The sequence below is a fragment of the Alligator sinensis genome, unplaced genomic scaffold (assembly GCF_000455745.1).
Source record: "Alligator sinensis unplaced genomic scaffold, ASM45574v1 scaffold544_1, whole genome shotgun sequence".
NCBI lineage: Eukaryota > Metazoa > Chordata > Crocodylia > Alligatoridae > Alligator > Alligator sinensis.
In genome coordinates, this window is record NW_005841937.1 from 1,762,891 (window position 1) to 1,784,941 (window position 22,051).

Below are 22,051 nucleotides of genomic sequence, written 5' to 3' on the forward strand. Positions count from 1 at the left end.
AATGATGTCTTTCTTGGATGCTCATGTGAAAATATTTAAGACTGCAGATTCTTGCAGCTTCTGTACCATATTTTGGCGCCTCAGAGTCCATTTCAAGTTAATTCTTTTAGGCTCTAAATAAAATGAGAAGAAACAGTGAAATAAAACATACTGCTAATATCTAAATAAAATTTGTTTGGGTGGCAACATGGCCAATCAGGATGAAATTGAATTGAAAAAAGCAGTCAGATTATGTTGCTTTTTGTATAGCCTTGAAGCTTAAGGCACTGATATTTCTGAGCAGGGCTGCGCGAAGCTTTGGTTGGTGATTCGATTCAGAGGAGATTTGGCCCAATTCAGTTGCCGAATCTCCAAATCCGAATCGAATCAAATTGAATCGAATCGGGAGACCAATAAAGGGTCCAAATCAATTTGAAGCCTCTGAATCGATTTGGAAAAGCTTTGGAGGAGATTCGGTGATTTGGGCAGTCCCTGCTCGCCACCATAGGGAGCTGGACCCAGCCTCTGGTAAGTAAGGGGCTGATCAGTACGGGGTGGGATTAGGTCTGAATGAGTCGGGGAGGGACCATGAGGGGAGCCCCGCCAGGCCCTATCCCATGCCCATTCCACCAGCCGCCGAGTGCTCCCCGACTCTCATCCCCTTCTCCCAGCCCTGTCAATGGCTGCCCTGTCCAGCCCCAGTATCCCAGCACTTCAAAAAAGCCCCGAATTCACCAGCTGCTGCAGTGGCTGTCAGGGCCTCTGGGGGCTCATGGCAGAGCCCCCCCCATACAGCACGGGGCAGTGGGGGGCAGCGGGCATTGCCCCTGCACCTGGCAGGAGCCAGTGAGTGTGGGGCTTTCCCCCCCCCCCCCTTTTTTTTTTTTTTTTAAAGTGCTGGGATGCTGGGGCTGGGAGCATGGGTGGGGGATGGGACCTGTTCAATTTGGAGATTCAGCTGATTCGGCAGTGGCTGAATCTCCAAATCAGATTTGTCTGAATTGATCTGGGACAGTGAATTGAATCACTGTCCCCTGAATCAGCCAAATCCGAATCTGAAGCGAATACTAGCTGCTTCACACAGGACTATTTCTGAGGTCTCCTAGTAACAAATATCCATAATTTCCCAGTACCGTTACCATGATATCAGGTCCCCAGGCTGCTAAGAAAGGTGCAGATCATTTAAAAAAAAAGAAATGTTCCTTTATCTTCTTTCTTTCATCTTCAAACTGTTTTACTTCAGGGTCTTTAAAAAAAACCCCTCTGTAACATAAACAGAGAGCGAAATGGAAAAAAAAAGTCTGTGAGCATATTACAGTTCTTTTCCTGATTGTGCTTACTAATCAGGTGAGAAGTCTGGAGTTTGTACATGTACAAATGGAACACTTGAAGACTAGACACACGCTTTTTGCATAAACCACAGTTAGCTGTCAGTTTCACCATGGACATTTTCCATGTGCACTTTGAGGTAGTCATTTCTTGTAAATTTCTTGTGGCAGAGCTGGCATTCTGCCATTGGACGATTGGGATTGTGAGTCAGTTTGTGTCGGATCAGCATTTTCTTCAGGCTGAAGGACAAATCACAAACCTAAAGCATAGAAAACAAGAACAGCTAATAAATCTTTAAAAACAAAGTGGGTAAGTAACTTATTTTAAATCATGGCATTATAGATGACCTCCCACGATTATGCTTTTGCAAAACTGAGAACATAAGACTTTGGAACATGAACTCCCAACTCCTGTTATGTTATACTGTTCTGTGATATTCTTCAACATTCTTAAGTTAACAGTTGGCATTATGTGTACTAAAAAAGGAAAGGAGGCAAAAGCCTGACTGCACTGATGCCCATGAGTTTCTATGTTTGTTTATATTATAAACTAGTAGTGTAACTAGGGCAAGGTGAAAAAGGAAACCAGCCTCGGGTACTGATTTTGAGGTGGGCACCAGCAGCATCCTGCAATGGTCTGAAACCCCACTCTCCAGGTCTCAGCACCCCCTGCTTCCACACTCCAGTGATTGTTTCACTAGTTTTGCCTCTTCACTGAAGTTTTGCCATTCACTGAAGTCTCTCTTTTTTCTTGGGCACCACGTCCACAGAGACCTAGATCTCATTTAATTCTGAGTACTGTGGACTTTTACCCAAATGGGATACCTGCTGCAGGTTACAATGAGCAAGACAGTTTATTAAAATACTATTACTGATTATATCATTTTTAAAGCCTAAAACTCTTATGTAAACAAACTGTGGCTCTATGATACTGTGAGGAAGGATAACAACCTCACTAGGCTCCTCCCAATTAGGTCCTGAAGGAAAAAATTCCATCCTGCCCTAACACCCCAAAACAGGCAGCTGGTCACACCCACAGCATCTTAGAAAATACAGCTTCAGAAGTCCTGCCAGAGGGAGGGAGTGTGGGGCAAATAAGGGAAGAAGAGACTCTAAGGGCATTTTTACATGTGTTCCCAGACATGGCACCAGGCACTTTAATTAGAGAGCTGTGCCAATTAAAAGTGCCTGTGCGTCACATGTATTAGCCTCGCTGCACGTCCACGCACTGAAAAAATAGTGGTGGGCTGCTTTGAACTAAAGGTCTTCGGATGTGTTTTATTTCAAAGCACACCACCAACATTTTGTCAATGTAGAGATGCGTGGTGACACTGATCCATGGCTGCCAGAGCACATCAATTTCTGTGCTCCATCAGACTCAATTAATTGGATTTCCAGTGCATTGGAGCAAGCTCCCCACATGTGTGTAGGAGCCCTAAGGCTGTAAACAGACTTTGTATTTGCTCTGGGACAAAGCCTTTTGTCCTGAGATCCAACAGACCTTCACACCCAATGTCATGCTTTAAGTACCAGAGAAGTATGCCCTAGAAAACGTTCTAACAATTTTTCCATGTACATCATTGTGTATGTGTCTAAGTCAACTGTGGTTCATTCATTCCTGAAACAAACTTATCAGGCTGTGTGCATTCCCTGGTGAGGTACTGGCGGAGAAGAAGCAATGCAGCTTAAAAGGGTGTAAAGGGTTGTGCTGTTTCTGCTTTGATCTGAGTCAAGACCTGGGACAGTAAGGACCACCTTAAATATGAGGTCTGTTTATAACTTAAATGACCTGTGCAAGGTTTAACTCAATGGGAGGAGCAAGGGAGAATCAGCTCCCATTTTCCTGCTGGCAGAGAGAGCAGAAGAGATCATGTGCAAGCTGAGGCACCCCATCCCTTCCTTTCCCCCCTTTGGGAAGGCTATTTTCTCCCCTTCTGCAGGGCTGTCCAAACAAACCTCTCATCTGGTTAAATGGTATTCTCATGCTAAAAGCATTTTACACAAGTACTTGCAGTGGTGCCAATGCAACTAGGAATAAAAAGGTCCTCCTGAATGTAAGGTTACAGGATCTGACTCTTAGGCAGCAAAGAGAGAGGATCTTTATGTATTCTGGCTGTTTTGTTTGCCTTCACGGAATCAAACTATAATGATTAATTAAATGCATTGTATGGTGCTTTGGAAACAAATTAAAATTAATTTAAGCATGTCAACTAAAAAAAGGAAAGGAAGGATGAAAGGCAGTGAACTCTCAGGCACTTGAAATGCATGTACTTTACAAAAAGGACTTTCACTGTTGGGAAACCTGAAACAAAAGAACATTTGTACAAAAATTGAACTGTTTTGTCAGCAATTTCTGTATTCTTCCTGCTACTATTTAATGTGGGTCAGAATAAAATTGTTCTCTCCCACTTGCAACATACTTTTTGTGTATGATCACACAATAGAATCACAATGCAATGCTTATGGTATTAATGAAAAAGAACTATTAGGTACTACACAAAAGGAAGGTGGTCAACAACAGAAAAAAATAAAACCGTCTTTATAGATTTCCTTTAAAAGAACAGTACAAGAGAAAAGAATTGTATATGTATGGAAACTTAGTATTATTCAATGGAATTTCTGAGCAAGACAATGGAGAGTTCTGATGTTAGAATACGGCTGCATAGGACCAAAGGAGGTCATTGAGTCCAAACACTCTGAACTATACTGTAAATCATTTATATTGTATATCTGATTGTATATCTGTATCTGAACTACTATCGTAAATCATGAGCCTTTTGGCTCTGGACTAATATCATGCATAGTTGTTAGTCTCCACTGGGCTCTTTGAATATTGTGCATACTATTACTAATGCTATATGCATAGTTTGTACTTTCTCTATATATAGTACAAAGTATGCATATCATTAAGTACAAACGTGTTACTTAGAAGTATGTTTATGGGATACCTGTGCTCAAACTTGCAGCAGCTTCAAAAAAGATAAAATGCATCAATTCTGGAGGCACTAAAGCTATGGGTACCTATAGTAATTGGCCTATCTGCAAATTAGTGCAGGTGTGTTTATGTCAAGGTCAGGGTTTTCAAATTTGCCCCTCAGGTTCAGTAGGTGAGGGAAAGCAGAGCTTGACAATAGGTATGGGGAGAGGGGCTACAGGGGAAATAAACTGGGGGGACGCAGAGGGCAAGGGTGTTACTTGACCTCCAGATTTATTTTCCCTGCTTTAGCTGGGAAAATTCAAGGTAAATCTCCAATAATTAGATTCTATACCTATAACAAATTCATACATTTTCCATTTTTAGAATCTAATTACTGGGGGACTGTCTTAGATTAAAGTAAATAGGTAGATCATTCTGACCTGTGTTATAAATGCTCTTGGCAAAGTCAGAGGGTGGCAATGGAGAAAAGAGTAATAGTCAAAAGCAATATTTTGTATCCAAAATTACTTATTTTTCCAAATAATGAGAACAGTATACGTCATGTTGTTATGGAACAGTTTTAAATTTATGAGATGACATCATACTGCAGATCTTTAGATAGGAAAGACAAAATTTCAACCTTCTTTAATTTGTTTTCTTACCTCAGGCAACAGAAGAACCTCATGACCCCTTCTGAGAATGAAAATTACTTAAGAGACCACTATTTGGGTCCTATTTTATTTCAAAACTTTTCTTAATCTGCTTTCTTCTACATTCCCAGACAACTCAGGAAGTTGTATCACTCAAAGCTTTGAGTGAACTGTGCCCGTCATACCAACACATCCCCTCACATAAAAAAAAAAATCTCAAAATGGCAAAAATAAGGGAAGCAAGGTTCCATATTGAAATAAGTATACAGCCATGAAACCTACAATAAAGATGTACACATAAGTGTGTATATAATATTTTGTGTCACACATATCTGTACGCTGTATACAATATACCAGTGTTTCCCAAAGTTTGTGGGGGTTACATCCTAGCATAGCAGCGCTGGCCATTCTTGGTGCCTTTCCCCACTTCAGTCCATATTGTTGTCCCCACCCCTCCACCACCATTGCTCCTTGTTGCCAACAAGGGGAGTCAGTGACAGTCAGCAGCTGTGATTCACATATGCCCCCCCCTGGAAGCTTTGCACCTCCCCATGGGGTGTTCCCTACATTTTGAGCAATGCTGCAATATACAACAATCAGTAGGAAAGTCAGAAACAGACCTATGTCAAAGTTAACTTCCGCTACAGTAATTCCTGATGCATTTCAAAGGAGCAGCAGTGACAGCTTGAGAGCTGTTAGTTACTAGTGTTGTTCTTCAAGGGAAGTTACTTAAGAGATGTGCAATCCATATGGACATGCCCTTCAAACCTTGAGTTCACAGAATTTTTTTTTAGCAGTATACCCATGAAAAGGGGATGGAGTGTGGCAATGCAGAATGTGCATATGTAGCATCTGCTCTCAAAGCCTCCTAGGCAGCACAGTGCTTTCTTGGTAAAGATGGATATGGAACTCTGGGTGGCTGCCTTGAAGACATCTGGAACAGAGATGTTCAAATGGGACTTGACTGTGGAGACAGATGACAGAAGTACACAAGGCAATGCTGTTTGGCTGACCCAGGCCCCATTTGGCAGGGTCAGCTTGTGTCTCCCTGCAGAACAATGTGGGATTGTGATGTTCTGCTCGCTGCTCAACTCCACACATGTTCTGCTCCCTGCTCAGCTAGAGTAGAAGAGTCCAGCCTGGGTGACACTGTGGGACTGCCCCCAAAGCAACTTAATATCTGTAGATGGCCTAAGACTCATTGATTGTCAAGTTGTTCTGCAGTGTAAAAGTACCTTGAAATGCTTATGGAAAAGTCCGCTGAGCTGGGTTGATAAAACTGATTTACGTTCCGAAAGCAGCAAAACTCTTAAGCAGGTAATTATCTAACCATAATAAGCAATGTCACTTTTATATCGCACAATTTATCAATAGTTCTAAAGGCACTTTACAAAGAAGAGTCATTTGCAACACATCTCTATCATTATTGTCATTTTAAGGATAGGGGAAACTGAGGTAAAGGAAGACAAGTGACTAGTTTATCTAGTGACAGTTGGAAATAGAATCTGTATCTTGAATCCTATGTTCTTTCAAAAGGGGTGTATTGCTTCTCATATGTTGCTGAATCAAGACAAACTCCAAAATAATCCCACTATGCTTTGAAATTAAAAGGTTTATGGTAGTTTTGGTATATATTATTTCATTTTCAATGGCCACAGAATGATTGAATTTAGCATTATGTGCCACTGGCTTTGCTTTCAAGGCTGTAATTGTTTTTGTTGTTCTGAGAAGGAACTTAAAATATGCAAGAAAGTGACTATTACTTGCATATGAATCTTGTTTTTATGTATCCTAGGTAACTGTAAATATTTTTTTAAAGAGTTTGCTTTTTATGTTAATTTTATAACTTATCCATGACATTTCACTGATGACAAACACTCCTGTTTCTATTCATCTGGACTTTTAGTCAGTTTCCTTATAATGTTTAAAGTTTTGATTTAGTGTGGAGGTGGGGACACTTGACACATGAAGGCATGTTTAGGGTCAACTGACAGCACAGTGTGAAGAGATCATGCTTTACTGGAAATAAACCAGGAATGCCATTCTGGAGAATTATCTGCCTGGGCCTTTTAACTTTTTTTTTTTTTTTTTTTTTTTTTTTAAATAAAAACAGGAAGATCTTTAAAAGACAAATATCATTTGAAAGACTGACAGAAACATTTTCTTTTCCAGTTTAGTCTACTTTTTTATGTAGATGATATGCTAAAATTTAGAGCACGAATATCTGATTTCCACTAACATTAATGAGAACTGTCTAGGATAAAGCTTTGAAATTTTATTCCCAAGAGTTTGAAGCCTTTAAAATAACAAATTCTGATGATACTTTAGATTATAAGTAAAAGCCAAGCAGATATCAAAATAAATACAGCATACAAATCAAAAGAAGTGCGCAGATTATTTTTTGACTTAGCAAAACTCATTATTTTAATGCCCATCACATGTGGTCTGGAGAGAAATAAAGGAGAAGCTGCTGTTTTTATTTCTGATTCCAGAAGGCAAATAATATTCACACCCAAGGAACATTTTTCAAAGTGCAGGTGTATCAATTATTTCTTTTGTGGGGCAAGTGCAGCATTTTCATAAGCTCATAAAGTGCTTTCCTTGAACAGGCAAAACCTGAGCTTCCTTAAGTCTTTGGCACTAAAAGACATTTCCTGATGTTAAATGCTAAGTTCTTTAGTATTAACAGGGAAGTCTAACACCTTGAATTAAAGGGATATTTTAAAAGGGTTGACTGGTCTTTACAGCTGCTTATCATCCCAGGTACGAAAAATAATTAATTTGTAAGATCTTTTTCTACCTCACAATATGTGCTTAAATGTATAAATATTATTACCACTTACAGGAAGAGCACCCATAACACCTCCAACAGATTCTCCACTGGCCTGATCACTGAGATTATTGTAGTCCATTTGGATTAGTCTTTCATGGGTATGGATTGCCAGGCTGCGCCTTGTATTCAAAAAACAATCCTTGTCTCTGCATTCACAAGCTAAATATAAGCTTGTAAAACACATAGAAGAAAGAAATAGTACAGAAAATGACAACAATATGATTAAAGAAGGGAGAGTTTTCACGATGAATAGGAGACTATATCACTTCAAAGTTAAGAGGGTAAAATAGATGGATACAAAATGGTGAATAGTGCAGCTAGGGCAAATTCATATGCTACTATTTACTCCCTCTAACAAGAAAAAGTGGACATTCTTCCAGTAAATGTGAAAATTATGAAAGGAAATTGTTTATATAATACATAATTAACTGGTGGAACTCACTTCCAAAAGCTATCACTCAAACCAAAAGCTTATTGGGATTATTTCAACTGGCTAATGAAAATGTCTACTGATACCTAAAATGGTATAAAAATAAGCCATAAAACACACATGCATCAGTGAATAAAATGAATCAATAATGAAGGGGAGTTAGGAAGAAACTTCCCATGGGCTGATTACTCTATTACTACTTATTCTACCTTTGGTTTCTTGCATCTTCCTCAAAAGCATCTGCTACTTGTCGAGATGTGATACAGTACACTAAGATCATAAGAAATGCCATACTGGGACAGACCAATGGTCCATCTACCTCAATATCCTGCCTCCAGAGGTAGTGCTAATGAATACTTTAGAGGGAGAGCACTGAATAGGTTATATGTCTAGAGCAATCAATCCCCTCTTCATTACATTCTCTGGCTTCCACTGTTATTGGTTTAGAGATGCCAAAGGATACATCCCAGACTGCTTAATACCTATTAGTGGATCTATCATCCATGAATTTGTCTACTCCCTATTTAAACCTGGCTATGCTATCTACTTCTACAACCTCCTAGTTCTGCTGTCTGGCCCTCCAACCACTAGAAATCCTTAATTTTTATATTCTCAGATGGGACTAATCCAAAAGAAGACTAATCATAGAAGGCAAACATTTCATGCTTTTCATCTCTGAACTAGGGAGCAGACAATTACAGGCAGCTGGGTAGCTGAATACTGTACAGACTGATATAATATGCAAGCTGTTGTATGGGTTAGCCCTGATAAAAGTTAGCAGACTTTACAAGTTTGGAGCTCATAAGAGAGAAGCAATGAGGAGTAGAACAAGGTAGCAATTTATTACTGAGAATGTACATTAGATACTTTCTATTGTTTTGAAAAAATAAATAAAAACCTACATTAGAAGAAAGGAGATGCATTTCTAAAAATCTTCCTAGAAAGGTTAATTTTTGAATATGTTAAATAGTTTTAAATAATTCATTTAAAATATTTAGCTAGAAAAGAGATAATTCCATCAGATTCATATGGTAAATATAGGAAGCAGTTGGACAGAACTGATTTACTGCATTCAGTGTTTACCACTAGCCTGAGGGAAAAAAGCAAAAAAACCCTCTACACAAAGAGGCTCCAGATAGATATAGATTTATCTATAAAGGTGTGTGAAGTCTAAGCATACAGTTACCAATGGTTTCAGTGTCCAGGGTCTGGAACAGACTGCCCCCAGAGGTGGTAACAAGCACCTACTCTAAAAATCTTCAAAAAACATCTGGACGCTCACCTTGCTTGGGTCATCTGGCCCCAGCTGTCTTTCCTGCCCAAGTGCAGGGGATCTGGACCTGACGATCTCATGAGGTCCCTTGCAGACCCTAACATCTATAAATCTATGAAAATGATGACTAGCCTGAGGCATCATGGGGAGATCACACTGGCATTGCAAACTGGCTGAAAATTGAGAAAAGGGACAAGAATCTGAGAGCTATAGAATTAAATTGACAATGACTCTGAATTAAGGAAGTCATCAAAGCATTATTTAGTGCCAGGCTGGGATTGCTCTGACAGGATATTATAGATGAGCCTGCCTGAAAGATTAGATATCTGTACCATTTCTGATGTTGCATTTAACAGTCATTTTGTCTGTCCATGAAAAACTTTTGAGTTCATAAACTCAATCCATGCTGTCATTTTGCCTGTTTCCATTTGAGAACATACCTGGGCATTTTTAAAGTAAGATTTCAAAATAAACAAATAGCCTCCTTTTGCCACCTCACTCAAAAGCAGGTTTGAGTCAAACTGTGATGTTTGGAAAATGATTAATCCTTAACACGTTTGGCTCACTTATATTTTTGTCTATTTAATAATATAACATAGAGGTTTCAAATTGACCAATAAACATCATGACTGTTATATTTTCCACAGACTTCTATGAGGATTTTGGCTTTCAGAACATCAACTTGAGACGGACCAAAATACAGAGTCTCCCAAGTTCACAAGCCCCAGAAAGTCATGTATGCTGGCTCTGCTTTGAGCTTTCTTCCCAAAGGGTCAATGCTTACCAAATCAAGCCAAATCAAGGTAAAAAACAGTATAAATATATAATCTTCACATGAGGAAAATGTGGACTAGTTGTGGGTTAAGGCTTATATGAATCAATTTCTTGTTTTCTATGGGCTTCTCTGGATGTAAAGGCATGATAGGATCTGATGTGCAATTCACACGATCACACCTCCTGTCATTTCACTACCATTTGGTGGGTCAAAACTTAAGGCACGATTAACTGGTTAATCATGCCTTAAGAGTAATGTGCAGATGGGGGGATACCGCAAATCCTCTTTAACCTGGGGTCCATGCACCACCTTGGGGGATACCATTGCTTTAAGGAAAGGATCCTTGTTCTAACTTGTATTTGGTTCAAACTGTGACTACTACTTTCCCAGAACTGATGAAGGATGCTTGAAGCCCAAAAGCTTGTCATTTATGTCTCGTAACTATATAAATAGTCCTACTAAAAGATATTACCTCAGCTCACAAATCTTGTTTCCCTTCTCTCGCTTCTCCTGGATAATCACAGCTACAACAACACTGCTAGCCATTTCCCAAGGCATGCAACTTTCAGAAGTGTTTTTGCCTTCATTCAACAATGTAACCATTCCCTAATGTGTGATCAACCTCAATTCAAGTTTTCATCAGCAGAAACTCGAAATTCTGAATGTATACTCAGGCTGTTCAGCAAACTAACAACCACTGAATGAGTTAACTTATATTATGGAGATTCAGGTTCCATGTAATAAAGGTAAATGATATTTTTGTCTAGGCTAATGTCCTGCCATTAACCTGTCATATACTTACGCATGAACACAAGAACAATCTTGAATGGTCATGAATTTGTACCAAGCCATGTCCAAATTGCATTAAGAATAGCGCAAACAACCCTTAAGGGATATAAACCATAAAATCAATGTGTGGGGTGATGCTCTTGGCAACAAAAGAGGGCACATAACATTACCTGAGCAATATTTCATTAGTTAAGCCATCAAAGATCATAAAACTGTGGAAGTTTATGACATGACATGCAACTGTAAAGCGAAAATACATGCAGGCCAGCGCTCTCATGGAAAAGAAAGTCTGGCTTCTGGACCAGATTCAAGAAGGGAAAGGGAAGCCCAACTCACATCGCACTGGAATGGCTTTTCCCCGGTGTGGGTCCTCATGTGCTCATCAAGGCCCCGCTTCTGACTGAAGGCCTTGTTGCACTCCGAGCACTGGTATGGTTTTTCCTGTACACAATGACAACAGGGAGTGAAAGTGAGTCAACACAGAGCACAAGTCATTAAGCGAGTGGAATTCCATGCTGGATGGTGCAAGTTTTATATTCCCTCTAAGGGACTGCAGTCAGTGAAAACAACAGCAAGTGGGTTTAAAAATGATTAAGTGAAAGCTGGGAAAGCTGTGGCTTGACAGTTTCCACTTCAGCACCCACTTATGAATTAATTTTCTGTTTCAGTCCTTCCAACCCAGCAATTGTAAGGGTCTGTTTTTCATAATGCGAAAGGTACAAAAATAAATTTCCAACACATTTTCCCCACCCATCCCTAAAAGCTTTAAACATGAAGGCAAGTAAGGCCTTCAAGGCTGTGGGACCAGGTTTTTTTTTAGAGGAGATGGCAGGGGAGAAAGCACATCTTAAAAGTTGGTGACAGAAGGTTAATGGTATATTCATTGCAAGATCTCAAAAGCTACCAAGCCATAAGCATCTTTATCAGAATTATTAGCTAGTGACTACTGTAGCTCAGATGTTGTAGGATTTGTAAGATCACCTACTGGAGTTAATACGTAAAAGGTGATCTTCATAGAGAACCACTCATACTCAGAATTTCTTGATCAAAGTCCTTTATAAAAACTCTTAAAGATAGGACATTATATAAGATGTAATTCCTCTTCAAGTTATAGCAATTACAAAAAAACCCCAAACCTCCCAAAAAACAATGAAAACAAACCTGCGACTGAAGGAATTAAAGTTATCCTTGTGGTATTTCTCATTCTGCCAACAATCATATTAAATGTTTAAAATATACCACACATCTTTCAAACTCCACTTATAGAATTTATTTCCTTTTCATACTAGTTTCTGTTTTGGCTCAAGATTTCATATTGTTTTAGTCCAAAATGTATGGATTTATTTTTCTCCAGACAAAAACAAAACCAAAGTAAATAAACTTTAAGAATTACTAGGCAAGAAATCTATATGAATTCCATTTGAGCCAGCAGCAGGGAGTCACTTGAAATTGTGAGTTATACAAATGGCTGTATAAGTAGTATGAAAGTAAATCAAATGCTATTCAGGTTTCCAAATGTTTCAATAGCAATCAAAAAACTGAAGCATGACCAAGGACACTTTCTGAACCTGATCCTCCATTCTATTATACAAGTGATACAGTTCTGGAGGAGTTATTTCTATCTACTGTAATGGAGTTGATCTTTAAAGATTAAGCGTAAAAATTTGGTTCCTTTGAAGTCGATAGCAGTTTTTCCACAGACTTTAACAGAGCCAGGGTTTAACCCTAAGTAGCTGAATAAGTTATTGCTGGAAAGTGAAGGTAGTCTAACTTGAATTCCAGTGTTCAAGATTCATTGTATTGGCAGAATGAATGATAGGAATTCTGTGAGAGTTTAAAAAATAATGAACTCCTCAAATTCATACAGTATTATTGGTAGTTACAAGAATAATGAGTTAGTCTATAAGATGCCAATGTCATACTAACCTGCCTTCTCACTATTGGTTATTTAGGAAATAGAGATTATTTGAACATATTCAACAAAAGCTGGAAAAACTTTAAAAAAAAAGAAAAGAAAAAAGAAAGTAAAATTCCCCACAATTTTGTCATTTTTCATGTAGTTTTGAACCATCTTTGAATATCAATAGCTTGTAGTTTGCATACCCTACTCCCCCATACCCACAACTACTTTCCTATCCAAAAATAATACAGGTACTCCTCACTTAACGACCTACCTGTTTAACGACCGCACGGACTTACAACCAGCGAGAACTGGTCATAAGTACGAGAACTGGTCTTTGAAACGGCAGCGCAGCGTCTCAAGCCAAGGCACGCAGTATCAAGGTGCGGCTCCTCGCTTATCAACCAATTCGCTTAATGACCTAGTCGCAGGAACGGAACTCGGTCGTTAAGTGAGGAGTGCCTGTACATAGATTTGAATGGACATATTTTCCCTCCAGTAAGAGTACAGAAGTAAATGTATATTGATACAACACATGGCTTTTACTTAGAAACTTACAATTGAACTTTAGGACTAAGTACAACTATGTAAAAGAAAATGGAGTCCAGAAGAATAAGTAACCCTAATTATAAGTTTCTTCATGGCTAGGTACAGACATTCAAAAAGCTTGACACAGAATTGGTCCAAGTTGCGTGGTTTTCTGTAAGCAGTGTAGTTTAGCTCTGTAGCAAACAGAACACACATTCGCCCTTTGGTGAGGGGAGAGAAGGGTGCAGCAGGATGGGACATGACGTGTAGTAGTGTCCTCAAGTGACTCTTGGCTTCCTGCTTAACCTGTACCTGGGTTCTTCCTTCTCCTTTTCCTGCCACGGCTTTCATGTCTCTTGGAAGAAAGTAGTCATTGAAAGGCTGCCCAGGACTCTGGGGGACCACTTATCCTACCTATATATCTGCCACTCCTGGCTAACCCAGTCCCAGGGGCATTAAGGGCTACATTCCTAGTCTCTCAAGGCACGGATAGCCTGGGTGACTATTCACAGCCTCTGATCTCCTCTACAGTTGTACTCATACCACAGAGGTGGTGTCATTCAGTCACTCTCCTATTGGAGCTTTGGTCTTCTCGGCCTCTGCCCCTTTTCTCTCTGGGCCTTCTAGCCCAGGCCCACTATGTGGACCATGGCTTATGGGCTCCAGCCCTGTTCTTGCCCTCTTGGGTCTCATCTCTGACCCTGGTCTCTGCCCCTCTTAGGGCTCTAGACTCTTAAGCCCTGTCTGCCCTCTTTAGGCACTGCTGGGACCTCCTCTCACCCCTACCAGTCCCTCCTGAACTGCAAGTCAAACCAACTGAAGTCTGGCTAATGTCTTAAGTAAACATACACCTGCCCTAGGTACACAAATCCTAACAAAAGTTTGCTGTTGCTTTAGCTTAAGTAGCCCAGTCTGGGCAATCACCAACACACAAGTCTGCCACTAAGAAAGCAAAGCTTTCTCAGGTAAACCCTCTTCTGGGCTCCTCTCTGCCCGGTTCCCAAGAGTCTGATCCCCTACTGGGATTTCTCCACGAGTCTTCTCTCTCACTCTCTCCCTCAGCACGAGGGCTCCACTTCTCTGTGGAGCTCCCTTTCGTCTTTGTGTCTCTCGCTGCGCTCTTCCAGGCACTCTTTTCTTCTGGTACCTCTCTGATCCTGCTCTTATTACTTCTTATTAGTGTCCATGTCTGGTGACTCACCAGCCCCAGGTGTCAATATTTCTCAGTGCGAGAGGATTGGTCACCTTTCCCTCCCCAAGCTGCCCATTCTCGAGCTGGTGGGTCTTATCTTGTCTATTTGCTTTCACAGCGGCCCTCCTGACGAGCTGCCTCAGTCTGTGGAACAGGAGTCTCTGGCTCCCTGTTACAGGGGGTAAATCTTAGATCGGGTTCCACCATTTTTAAATTAGTCTGTGTGCCGAACTTCTGCTCTGTTATGGGTATAGACCGATTTTCTACATCAAACTTTTCTTTTACACGTACAGGCTGTCATGTAATGTCTGTACCTGGCCCATGTGTCTAGAGGGAATTTGAAACTGCTACTGCTATAGTCATGTAAGTGTCTGTAGAGTTCCAAATAATGTTTATGCCTAGATATTTTTCAGAATAGAGAACATATAATTACTATTTTTGGCTACCAATGAAGAGGCTGTTTTGTAGTTTTGTTTAACAAATCATAAACTTATTGCATTGCTTTATTTTGAGAGAGATACTGGCTTACAAGGATGAGTCGGAAGGACTCATTCCTTCAGGATAGGTGCTGTTGAACTCCTGCTTTAGTATGTACAGAAAAGACAAAGAGTACTCAGATGGAGCTTGATCCTGCCTCCTCTTTATCAGACAAATCTTAATACTTCAGCATGGAGCAATACCATTGCTTTAAATACTATTTTGAGAGAATCCTCAACTTCCATTTAGAGTAGCTCTTTACAAAGTAGCCTTAGTAGAGGCAAGCATCCTATCCTTTGTGTTTATGAAGGCAAAGAATCTGTGTCCTGGTGAAATAACCTGCCAGTAGGGTTCCAGATGTAGTACATAGACAGAAATACTGAATTTTCTAAATAAAGATCAGAATAATGTAGAACAACAAAGTTCAGTTCAATCCAAGCAATGAATTCTGCATTTAAAAAGCAATATTACTTCATACCTAACTAGACATACATCAGTTGAGAGAAATTAAGTTGGTATACAGGACAAATCAATGTGGTATACAGGATATATCCTCCTAGTAGTAAAAGATGTGCTGATCAGCTGTGCATAATCAAACAGGATTAACGGTCTCCCATTAATGGGAGCTGCATAGGAAGTTCTTTTCATGGATGTGTATCCACCTTGAAGATTTAAGTCATCATCTTATTTTTGCAACTTGCATGATTTGTCAATCTAGATGAAATCATTGTCAAACAATGATCTTAAAAAAAGTTGTGTCCAGTCTTGAAACCTTTACATTGATGGGAATTTTGCTGGACTAAGGACTTCTTCAAAACAAAATACTGTACGTGCGCACGCAAACATGCACACCACTTTATTACAAGGTACTGATACTCCAAGGTCAGAACAATTATAATATGTGAAAAATGACGACTTATACAATCTCTATGCAAGCAAGCCTATACTGAAAAATAAAGATACAAAAAGATCTATAACAACAAGTTTGAAAGAAAAGAAATGCCATTATGTCTTAGGGACAATAGGGACACTATGAAATTAGAAGAAAGATGGAAAGACTTAAAGGGGTCAGGCAAAAGTGACAATTTGCACCCAATCTGGCCACAGATAGCAGTCTATAGTCATGATCAAACATAAGTGCATGGCTGCAGACAGCTTAGAAAATGACCGATTGGATGAAAATGTGAGTCCATTGTATGAGGGGTAAGAAAAGGACATTTCAAAACACTGAATCTTCTGTAACTTCTGTCTACACTGCCTATTAGCCTATTGTCGTTTTCAGAATGGGAAGGGGAAAGGGAGTGGAGGGAATTTCGTTTGGGGCTTTTTCAGTCCCTGATCTCTTCTCCTCTCTTTCCCAACTCCCATTCTGAAAACAGGGACAGGCTGGAAGAGAAGAGGGGCCATTGCCAGGGGAAACTGGCTGCAGGCTCCCAGCCAGCAGCTAGATTCCCCTCCCCTCCGGAACCAACAATGAACTTCTATTTGTTCCAGGGGGTTATTGTATTTCAGAGCGCTTCCTGCAAAGCATTCTCAGTTACAGCAGGGAGCTGCACTTCTGTCTGCACCCAAAGTGTAAGGTAAAGCAAAAAACAAAAAACTTGCTAGCTTTCAACTGAGAAGGTCACCAGGAATATGATAAAATCCTGACTTCAGAAAAAGTGTAGGATTGCTATCACTGAGAGATGACACTCAAGGAGCAGATGCTCAAGCTAGGATAATAGCAGCAAAGGGAAAGGACTGTGTTTTCATGAACTGATTATATACATGAAGAGGAAAGAAAAACCTAAAATGTTGTTAATATCCAAAATGAAAGGTTCTTTTATTCTTGTGGTATCTTTTATTGGACTAACTGCATTAGCTGTAAATTTTACATTATGTCAGGTATAAATAGAAATACACATGAAAAAAAGAAACAGAACATATAAACTTTCTGCCTCCAAAACCAAAAAGAGGACAGCAGAAACAACACTGGGCCTCCACACTTTCAAAAACTGGGTTTCAGCAGCCAAAATCTTGGCCATAAAGATTGGAAAGAACAAAGAGACATTTGGCATTTTAACTGATGAAGCTCATGGGCCAGCATACCAAGGCTACTGTTATCAAACATACAATTTCTTCATTGTCTTTGAATTCATGAATCATGACCCTGCATTCCACATAACTGCAAAAGTGTTTTGATGCTGAGATTAATGTTCAAAATATGCAACCCATTATGCACAGATACCTAAAACACCTCAGTATCTCTATTATGGCAGTGTTAGTCATAGTAACCCATGGGTATAAACTGGCTATAAAGTCTCTTAAAACCATAACAGATGAAAATGCTCAAATTTGGAAAATAATCAAATGCAAACTGCTGTGGATGTTAAAGCCTCCATTAAGAGACACTTAATGCTATGTTGCATACTAACTTAGCATTACCACATATGGTTGCATGGTCTATGCACTTCGATGGTAAAAATACATGGCTGACACCTATTATGTTATTTAGCTAAAACTAATTATTAGGGATCTTAAACACTGTGCAACTAATCAAACCAGTAAAGCATAGCTGCTGTTTCTGTCTCCAGATAGCCTAAATTAAAACTGTTTCACAAAACTATGAATATAAGCTCTCCAGTAGAGGTAGGAAAAACTGCTAGGATAGGGTTTTTTTTTTACCCAAATTAACATATTTTTTAAAAATGTAGATTAAGACAAGAATGAGCATCATTCACAAGGTGGACAGCATGAGTCACATATGCAAGATGATCACACTGTCTAGAATTATATCCTCTCACTTAATCCAAATTATGTCCCAATGAAACGCCAATGAATTCTGATTACACTGACCTCTGAGTAGTTGTCCCCATTCATTTCTTTCTCTGACAAACCACAGATTAAGCCTGCCAATCATGCACATATACAAATTAGAATGATTAATTTTAAGATAAGATTTGCAAGTGTCAGTACAACTATGTTCTAACTGGCTTCAGAGGGCCAACCGAGTGCTTCTAAATATGCCACTCTCACAAATACTTGCCCGTGTTTGTGTGAAGTGAAGATAGGCAAGGGAAGAAAAGACTCTCCTGGCAGCAACCAGTGCGCTCTTACTCTAATGCTCTGTGCCCTGTGTAAACCTTTAAGAGTGCGCCAAGTGAGTGCAAAATATACATACACAATCCCAGCCATGATTAAAGCCAAAATGTACACAAGAAGAAAAAAGCTTCCCCATTTTTAAGTCTTGAGCGGTTAAACTGCACAGAGTCACATAATTTAGATCAACGTAAGGTACAAAGAGTGCAAGTCTTGAGGCAAAAAGGAAGTGGTTCGGAACAACTTATACTACTCTGATGCCTGGTCCTGATATAAATATATAAGACTGTTCAGACGTGCTTACTTAGTCTGCTTATGACAGATGTCCCCTTAAATTCCGGTGCAAAAAAAGAGTGAATTGCTTCCTTTGCAAAAACTCATGTTTATTCACAGTGAGAAAAATCCAGTTTTTCCATAATCTATACATTTGGATTTACATCGTTCATGACTTGAACCTGTTTCCCTTGAACTTACTGGTAGAACTACAAGGTGGAATTTCAGAAGTTATTTTATTATACATTGCAATGAGGCCTTAAGGTCTTAGCCTTAAGGGTCTGGACCATTAGTGAGCACATACTGCCCATCCTTTCCCACCGGCAGGCTCCAAATATGAAAACAGTGACACTAGCATGGTCTCTCTTGTGCAGCTCTGGGTTTACAGCATGCACATGTGCGAATGGGTAGATGTGCTTGCGGATAGTCCTGACCAAGGTCCATTCCCATTTCAGTGTAGACCAGAGATAGGCAACCCCTGGCACGTGTGTCAAATAGTGGCATGTGGAGACATTTTCCTTGGTGTGCCAGGAGGTGTGCAAGGAAATTGTTTAAAAACATTTTTTTTAAGTTGTTACTCTGGGCTGTCTGAAGCAGCTACAGGTCCCAGCACCATGGCAGGCACCGGGGCAGAGTCAGGAGAACACAGGCAATGATATAGTCTGCTTTCTGCTTTTCCCCAGGCTGTACCCTCCAGCCTGGCCTGGCCCCTCAAGGGGAGCTGCAGGTGGGTGAGGCCGGGGCCTGGGGGCTCCTGCAGCTGGGTATCACAGCTGGGCCCTTGCACCAGGGACAGCTCTGCCCCACTCCTGGTTCTGGGCCTGGTACACTGGGAGGTTGAGCCCAGTGCTGGGAGCTGCCTGTGCCCAGTGTCCTGCCCTGGCCAGTAGGTGTCCCCTTGCAGGCAGGGGGGCTCTGGCCTATCCCCATGGAACTGTGTGGGCTGGGCGGGCCCCACCTCAAGTACCTCTTGGTACCCACATGCCCACCAGGCCTGAGTCTGTGGAGCCCCAGGGCAGCCCCCACTTCCCACCTGGCCCACACACTCCTCCAGCTGCCACCTTCCCAAGGGTCAAGTTGAGCCAGCCTGCCCGCAGTGCCTCCCTCCACACCTGCTTCTCTCTGAGCTGCCCAGACCCTGCCCCAAGTGCCCAATCCCAGCGCTCAACAATAAGTTGAATATGAGGCAATAGTGTGTCCTTATTACAAAGAAGGTTAATGGCATACTGGGCTGCATCAGTAGGAGTGTTGCCAGCAGGACAAGGGAAGTAATTATTCCTCTCTATTCTGTACTGGTGAGGGCATGTCTGAAGTACTGTGTTCAGTTTTGCTCCCCCCCAACTGAAAGGATGCGGATAAACTGGAGAGTCTAGCAGAGGGCAACAAAAATGGTGAGGGGACTGGGGACATGACTCATGAGGAAAGACTGAGGGAACTGGGCTAGTTTAGTCTAGAGAAGAGGAGGCAGAGGAGATTTAACAGAAGCCTTCAACTACCTGAAGGCAGTTCAAAAGAGAATGGAGCTAGGTTGTTCTCAGTGGTGACAGATGAACAAGGAGCAACAGTCTCAAGTTGTAGCAAGGGAAGCTTAGGTTAGCTATTAGGAAGAATTTTCTTACTGGAAGGGTAGAGTAAAACACTGGAGCAGGTTACCCAGAGAGGTTGTGGAATCTCCATCCTTGCAGGTTTGTAAGACCTGGCTAGACAAAACTTTGGTTGAGATGATCTAGTTGGGGGTAGTCCTTCCTTGAGCAGGGGGTTGGACTAAGTGACCTTTTGCGATCCCTTCCAAACCCTAATTTTCTATGATTCTATACAGTAGCAACAGCTCCTCCAAAGTGGACATATTCTCAGTTAAATATTCATACAGGCCAGAGCTGCAAATTTGGATAAGCAAAAGTTAGGTATCTAAATATGAGTGGATTGAGTTTCATTATAGCTCATCACATACTTATTCTGGCTTCTGGGAGAAAGGTCTCTGAATATCAAGCCACTTTAAACAAGCTTAAAGAAATGTGAGCATTGTATTTGAGGTATTCATGCAAGTAATGGAATCAAATGTACAATTGTATATAGCAATTCTTAATTTCAAAATATTTACTAAAAAGCCCATGTACTTTATTCAAGGTTTTCCCTTATGGGCCAACCTTTAAGACTAAACAGTATTTAATCACAAGCACACATGAAATATACAAGCCTGAACATTACAGTCAGCAGTCATTAAATTAGACTTAAAACAAGCTGCAAAATAGGTCTCCTTGTTATATTTTATAAAGTATAAATATATAATATTTAACAGAAGTGATGAAAAAGCACTTGGGAATGCCTTCTCTTCTCTGTTTCCGATTATGGCTAGGTACAATCTGGAATTTAATGTAATAAGAGAGCGTATTAAGAATAAATGAAAATGCTGATTCAATATAATGACTTTTGAGCACACGTTTATGATCACATTTAATAATGCTCAAAATTACATGGCAGTAAAATGCTGTAAGTTAATTCTTATTCAACAATTAAGCTTTGGGCCTTGCAGCAAGAAACATGATGATATGGATTATATAACACTTTGGAAAGAACATAAAACTAACTGCACTTGTAAGAAGGAAGTATAAAGAATCTCCCCAAGATGATATAGTTTGTAAGCTCACTTCATCAAGAAGTTCCACAAATTCCCTGTTCACTGTTAGTTTTATTTTCTCTTCCCCTCTCTTTTATTTAAATAGGATAAAATAACCTTTATTAAAGCAACTCCTTACTTATGTGATATTTTAATATTAAGTTCCTGGAATTTTCGTCTCTTTTTACTGCTGAAAGATTTTGAGTGCTCTTCTTTCTTTCCTTCTCTGTTTACTCCAGCATTAGATCTGACACCTGGGGCCACCCAAACTGTGCTCTGTTTAGCAGCTGCCAGACCTAAATCAACCTCTGCAATGATTTTTCCACAAGTCTCTCCTGATCTGGGGATGATTTGCCATCTAATCCCACTGGTAAAGTATATGACGATTTCACCTCCTTATCCAGGACTGAAATATTACCTTCGGCATATCATATTGTAACATTTAGTAAACTTTAGAATTTTCATTTGTAAATGCCTGAGTAGAGGATTGTGGAAATGTTTTCAAGAGTATGAAAAAAAAGGCTTTTAAACAAGGATGTTAAACATTTTTCCCCTTCTACATTTCTCTGCTTAGCTAATGCAAAAAATACCTGACACATTCATCTTTGTTTAGAATATAAGCACTCCATGGCTTTGGAGTTTAAGAACATAATTATGTGTCAATACATGTGAGAGAATATAGTATAAATAAGTGGAAGGGAAATATTTGTAAAGAAGAGATGCAGAGACAAGCCAAAAGCACTTCTATGATAACTAATCCTAAATCAGAACACTAGAGAGGATGTAGAAGACTACTGAATTGCCCATCAAGAATGGCAGAGAGAAACAGGGGTGGGAGAGGGGGTTGGAAGCTTGCTAACCCTAATCCTCCCCCTGCGCCACTGCCACCTCCAAGGGTCGGGGGAAGTGTGGGGGAGGGGAAGAGAGCTTGCCCCGCTGTCCCCTCCATCCCTCTCCACCACCACCCAGCGCTGCTGCCACCTTCAGGGAGCAGGGCCGGGGGGGGGGGGGA

The 22,051-nt window shown here is 40.3% G+C and overlaps 1 protein-coding gene across 1 annotated transcript in view; it reads right to left on the bottom strand.

Annotated features, from left to right (window-relative positions):
* Nucleotides 1-1,023: 1,023 nt before the first annotated feature.
* Nucleotides 1,024-22,051, bottom strand: part of PRDM5 (PR/SET domain 5) — a 161,008-nt gene continuing 139,980 nt past the window's right edge. Inside the window, exons 15-16 of the mRNA XM_025199130.1 lie at nucleotides 11,311-11,415; nucleotides 1,024-1,567 (exon numbers count right to left, since the gene is read on the bottom strand). Coding sequence (XP_025054915.1) covers nucleotides 1,403-1,567; nucleotides 11,311-11,415 — 270 coding nt within the window. The 3' untranslated portion in view covers nucleotides 1,024-1,402. The remainder of the gene's footprint in view (nucleotides 1,568-11,310; nucleotides 11,416-22,051) is intronic.